The sequence below is a fragment of the Mizuhopecten yessoensis genome, unplaced genomic scaffold (genome assembly GCF_002113885.1).
Source record: "Mizuhopecten yessoensis strain PY_sf001 unplaced genomic scaffold, ASM211388v2 scaffold10275, whole genome shotgun sequence".
NCBI lineage: Eukaryota > Metazoa > Mollusca > Bivalvia > Pectinida > Pectinidae > Mizuhopecten > Mizuhopecten yessoensis.
The window spans coordinates 3,383,489-3,389,834 of NW_018408465.1; the positions used below are offsets into that span (position 1 = coordinate 3,383,489).

General features: G+C 40.5%; 1 protein-coding gene across 1 annotated transcript in view; it reads right to left on the minus strand.

Moving 5' to 3' along the window:
- Positions 1 to 2,011: 2,011 nt before the first annotated feature.
- LOC110459925 overlaps positions 2,012 to 6,346 on the minus strand; it is a 7,435-nt gene continuing 3,100 nt past the window's right edge. The window contains exons 2-3 of the mRNA XM_021512434.1: positions 4,507 to 4,633; positions 2,012 to 2,364 (exon numbers count right to left, since the gene is read on the minus strand). Coding sequence (XP_021368109.1) covers positions 2,012 to 2,364; positions 4,507 to 4,633 — 480 coding nt within the window. The remainder of the gene's footprint in view (positions 2,365 to 4,506; positions 4,634 to 6,346) is intronic.

Consider the following 6,346-nt stretch of genomic DNA (forward strand, 5'->3'; position numbering starts at 1 on the left):
CAGTAAGCCACAGGTTCCGGGTTCGACTCCTAGCGGAGACATTGTAAACAATAATAACCTCTGTTACATTGGTGCCCACGTAGGGACCCGGGAGATACGACAGAAATACTCGGCGATGCTTGCAAAGGAATTGCTATGACCCCTGGAAAACTCGGGGCGAGTTCTTTTCTGGAGGGGAGTGTGTCACCCTGGTTAAATACTAGTAAGATAATTTCGCTAAAAATTGATAACAAATTACATAGCGAAATACAACATTTCGTATTACCAGTAAACTATCACTTGATACACTATAAGGAAAAAAATTCTTTAAACACTATCAACTAAGATATTATTTGACAAATTTTCATTATAAAGACTACTTGACATATTATTAATAAAAAATCATTACTATATTCACCATCAATAAAGATATTACTTTATACACTACCCGTAAAGATACTTGATACACTTTCAACAAAGACGTGCTTTTTCACTTAAGCTCAAGTTCATTTAAATTTAAAAATGTAAGCTATATACCCCAATAGCTGTGCATATTGCAATATGACGGTAAACCAATAAACAACTGCATCACACGCTAAGCGGTTATTACAATATATTTTTCTATTCCAACTCATTCTGAAAACCGCTCTAGATACTACAGGCGTTATGCTCAGTCATACTCTCTGCACCCCTGTAATATGTCATAGCAAAATCGAGGGTTTGGTGTGCGCCGCCTTGTGGATGAGAAGAGAAGACTAGTTTAATTAATCCTTGAATGTTTACCAAAAGAATTTCGCGGGCGCGAAGCGGTAAAATTCATTGACTTTAAAGTCCGGTGTCATTCCTCTGTAATCTTAAGAAGACAGGTATATCAGCCTAGCGATTGGTCACTTTTTTTCTATTCGAGACCAATGAAATAGCTAGCCGTGCCCCTGACATATTCAAGGGGTGCAGAGCAGGGACGTAACCAGGACTATGAGTATGTGGAAGCNGGGGGGGGGGGGTACCCCCCGAGATTTTTTCGGAATCTGGAACCCATTCTGGTGCAGTTTGAGAATAAAATACTTATCATTTTCATATTTGGCTTGTAGTATTTTTTTTCAAAGGCGTAATAATTAGTTCCATATGAACAAGGAACATTTTCTTTAAATAGTCAATAAAAGAAACAATATCAATGAGATAATGAATTCACTGAGGGCCCAGGATTATATGAGTTGTTAAAATTTATCACATAAAGTTTATACAATGTGATCCTTGTTAAAAGTATACTTAAAAAAATTACGTGGAAGCCCGTGCGTCCGTGCGTACGCCTGGTTACGTCCCTGCAGAGAGCGGTTACAAGTGAGCGTAACCCCTTGAGGATCGAGGATGTCTGAAAACATTATATGAGGCGTGTGTGAGAAAGCTCTCTTGGGTGCATTAAAGTCGACAATGGAACACGGATCTATACAAATGAAATGATGCTGTGGCTATGATTGTTGGACAAGTTATGGCAGTTTTACTTAAAGATTTCATCTTTTACTAGGAGGATTGTGGGATGGACGTCATTTTCCTGTACAGATTTGATGACAAACATCCTGACGGCAGTACGTGGTTAACCAAGCTCTTTCTGGTTTGATTTCAGTCTGTCTCTATTTTTGTTTTGGTGTCTTTTCAGCCCCTGATATTTTATTTTTTCTGTTTCGATTTCCGCATCGATTATTGTACTGATACTGGGGTGGAAAAGGAATTACATGTAAACAACATTCATGCTGATATAACCGCAACTTGGTTACACGACTATCACATTTCTAATGGATATTACAACCCTAGGCTTCATGCATCTGTATTGTCAGTGCAAATCATGGAACAGCCAAATGTCACCTGAACGGTTGCTTTCTATGATGATTTCACGTTGTGCGGGGAGGTGTAGGCGGAACTTCAATACGACACCGATTCCATTCCGTTTGATAATACTAAGTATACATTGAAAATGGGACTGATGTAAAGTTCATGATAACTATAGAAACACTGGGTGTAAATTGAAGACATTTTATTTGTTTGTTGTTGCCCTTGGTGACGAGAGGTTGCGTTTTATGGTCTTCAGCATACGGAAGAGATTTGGACTGTCTATGACCAACAGACCCACCGCCAAAGTTACGAGGATAGTTCCCGCCAAGTACCCAACCACCGTGGCGGAGGTTCGGTTGTCGGGGGCAGATACAAGTGTCCGCACGTACTTGGCTGTGCCTTCCCGCTTTACCAGTAGTTTCTGCCTCAGCTCCGCCACCAGACTCTCCAGCTCCTCCTGGCTGTAGTTGGTCGTTACTAAGGAGCACGCGCGACACCTGCACGTCCGGTTCAGGACGTCGGGAGTCGTGGTTCCTCCAAGCCACTGGGTTGTGTCTAAAGATAACAAAGCAAACATTTGAAGTAAGGGGATGTCTTGACACATTACACAATACATTTATTGTGAGACATTTACAGAACTTAACCTGCGTACAAGGGGACGACTCGACACCGTATAGAAAGATGAAATTTAGACACACGCATGTGATGGCCTCTATTTAATTGGTAATTGATGCAATATGCCAAAAATTCGTCCTAGGTTTCATCAGTGATGCTAGGGGGGCAAAAAGCTGGAAATCCAAATTGGCCTCCTAAGCTAGTTGAAGCAGAACGGAAGATGCATGTGCATAAAATGCCTAAATTATATGAATTTAAAAAAAAGAAGATGATTGCTGGTTAATTTCTAACCAATAAGAAAAGTGTATAAGCTACAGTAAACCTCGGGGACCAAGCAATCCACCAACGGGGTCTATATAACACCTTGTATATTGAAAGACGAATGTAAGACACACACACATGTGATAGTGTCTATAAAATCTGGTAATTGATACAGTAATAGTATGTCATAAATTAATAAATTACACTGCGCCTTACAGCTGTTCCGTCCTTCTAGGACTCATCGCTATGGTAACGGCCAAATAGGTGGAAATCCAAATAAGTCTAAACTAATGTGAAGCAGAAGGGAAGGTGCAAAAAAACCCCGAATATCGTGGATGCGAAATACCATACTGAAAGTACCCGGCACAACATTCCACCGGTCACATTATACTGTAAACCGGTAAACTAGTTATTACGAGGGTCATTCAATAAATTCTCTCACAACACAGCTCCCGTGCGAACGGACAATAAAATCGTTTAGCGCCTTTGCAAAATGCAAAAGCATTTAAAGAACAGTGCGCGTGCAGGCAGTACACATCACATTCTGACCAAGGGCTTTAAATTAAAGAAGCTTTGTGTCAGATGGACTCCCTTTGCTGACATCTTATCAAAAGCTCAAACGTTTGAAACGTGTTAAAATATCATAAAATGTACCGTCATCATGACTAAGGAAAGCTTTCCGAGTTACTTACAGGGAATAAAACCTGGTTATATTACTTTGAACCCCAGATGTGCATTAATAACAAGCAATTGTTGTCGAGAAATCAAGAAATGTCAGTGATTGCAAGACGAATGAAAATCTCAGAAGAGTTTTGTATGCCATTTTCCCCAATTCCAATAGGCCTGTGGTTCAGATACCGTTCAAGACAATGAAAAATATCACTGCCTAGTTTTACAGAGACAAATATTATACATAAAAAACGTTAAATGGTTGAATGACATCCAGTTAATTCAGGACAATGCTTTAACCAACAAAAGCAATAGTGTACAGGCGCTTTTTGAAGCAAGAGAAGGTATTACAGATTGACCACCCATCCTATTCACCATAGCTAAGTCCCTGTGACGTCTACCTGTTTTATTTTACTAAGGCAAATGCTCTCTTAGAAACGGTATGCATTTAGCAATGCCCTGGGTAGTGCAATCTTCCAGTGCCCCGCTAGTATACCAAGGGGAGACTACCGCGCAGCGTTTAAGTTATGTTTGCTAAGGAGGAAGATCAAACTGTATACACCATACCATACTGATACTAATGACATAATTTATTGAATTGTCTCCGTAAATTCTTAACGTTTATCAGTGAATAACAGCTATCATTTTGAGAACTTTTGTATGTACCGGCCTGGGGACAGACCACCTTGCGTTCTCCACTTTTGGCGAATGATAAACACGAAGGCCAAAAGTGAGGCATGGCCAAGCAAGACGCCTACGACCAGACTTGTTGTAAGTAAGAAGAGAGAAAATATAAAAATCGAAATGTTGAAATGTGTACAGCAGACTTATTTTGGTAGCTTTGTTTATGTTCCTAAGTAAATCCCCCCCCGGAGAATTCCCACATTAGTTGCCTCTTACGACATACAGTAGGTATACCAGCAGGTACCTTCTTTTCTAAACCCCTGATCTGTATGGGTACATACCTGTTCAAGGTGTTGTCTTCACACATTATAGAATATGTATATTTTAAGAAACTGTTTCGAAGTTTACCTGACTTCTCGGTACGTTAAAACGTAGGTGGGTCGTGAGTACTATTTTTGGTACTTTACCTATGTACAAGGGGAAATCTCGAAACGTTACTAAAGGCTTCAGCTGTGTTAAAATACAAACCCGTCTGAGTTGAAACGTCGATGCTTCCAGTATTGGTTGCGGGGTCGATTGCTGTGGATGCAATTGGCACCGATTGCGTTGACGCTGCGGTCGCTACCGTTCCTTTAGGTGTCAGATCGCAATCCGGCTGTCACACAACATCACCAAGGTTTATATAACGTGTACATAACATATATTCTCCAATCTTATTATCAGGAGTATATTAAACTATTACTTAAGTACATTGTTGCCAAACATATTTAAGATTTTATGACAAAAATAAAGATATTTTCGACTCTGCTTGTCCAGGGAACAACATTTGTTTTCTCCAACGTGAATTGCTGAGCAAGGGTACAAAAGATTATGTCACACTCTAATAGTAAGAGGTTGTCATATGGCCATTTCCGTATCACATACCAGCCCGAGACAACCATATCAGCTCGAGGGGCCGAGGCCCAAGGGCTGATATAGCTCGAGGGTTGATACCTGCCTATATGGGGACGTCTAAAAATCATTTCAGATTATACTTAAGCTGAATACAGGTGAACGTCTCGACACGTTACGCAATATATTTATTTTAACTAACTGTATGGTACTTTGCCATAGGGCTTCGTTGTACAATAAAGTATAGTTCTTCGATTATTTACTGAGATAATGCTAGGTACTCCAAATGTACACGAGGGGACGTCTCGACATGAAACTGCGTCTACTTCAGTCGAACATGTGGGACATTTCGGCACATTACATAACGTTCCCATCATGCCAGGTGTAATGCGGTGGTACTGACGTCTGTTGTATGACATTTGTGTAAGTCTACCTGTATATAAGGGAAAGTCTCAGAATATTACCTTTGTATAAGGGGAATGTCTCGACACATTACCTGTGTATAAGGGGGATGTCTCGACTCATTACCTGTGTATAAGGGGAATGTCTCGACACATTACCTGTGTATAAGGTGAATGTCTCGACACATTACCTGTGTATAAGGGGAATGTCTCGACACATTACCAGTATATAAGGAGAATGTCTCAACACATTACCTGTATATAAGGGGAATGTCTCGACACATTACCTGTGTAAAACGGGATATCTCGATATGTTTTCCGTTTGTAAGAGGATGTATCGACACATTTTACCTGTTTGTAAGGGATGTCTCGACACATTACCCATTTTTTTGTGCATTACCTGTGTATAAGGGGAAAGTCTCAATATATTACCTTTGTATAAAGGGAATGTCTCGGCACATTACCTCCGTATAAAGGGAAAGTCACGACACATTACCTGTGTATAAAAGAATGGCTCGACACATTACCTGTGTATAAAGGGAATGGCTCGACACATTACCTGTGTATAACGGGAATGTCTCGACACACTACCTGTGTATAAGGGGAATGTCTCGACACATTACCTGCATATAAGGGGAATGTCTCGATACATTACCTGTGTATAAAGGGAAATATCTTGACACGTTACCTGTGTATAAGGGGAGTGTCTCCACACGTTTCCTGTTTGTAAAAGGATGTATCGACAATTTCCCTTGTATAAGGGATGTCTCGACGCATGACCTGTGTATAACGGGATATCTCGACATGTTTCCCGTTTGTAATAGGATGTATCGATACATATTGGATGTCTCGACACAATACCCATTCTTTGTGCATAAGGGGATGTCTCGACATATTTCACATTTGTATAAGGCGTTATCTCGAAGCATAACATGTATGCAAGGGGAATGTCTGTACATATTACGTGGACGTGAAAGTAGTGCCGTTTGTGTCGGACAAAATCACTACCACGATCTCGCTTAAAATATCTCCAAATCCTCTCTCTCTCTCTCTCTCTCTCTCTCTCTCTCTCTCTC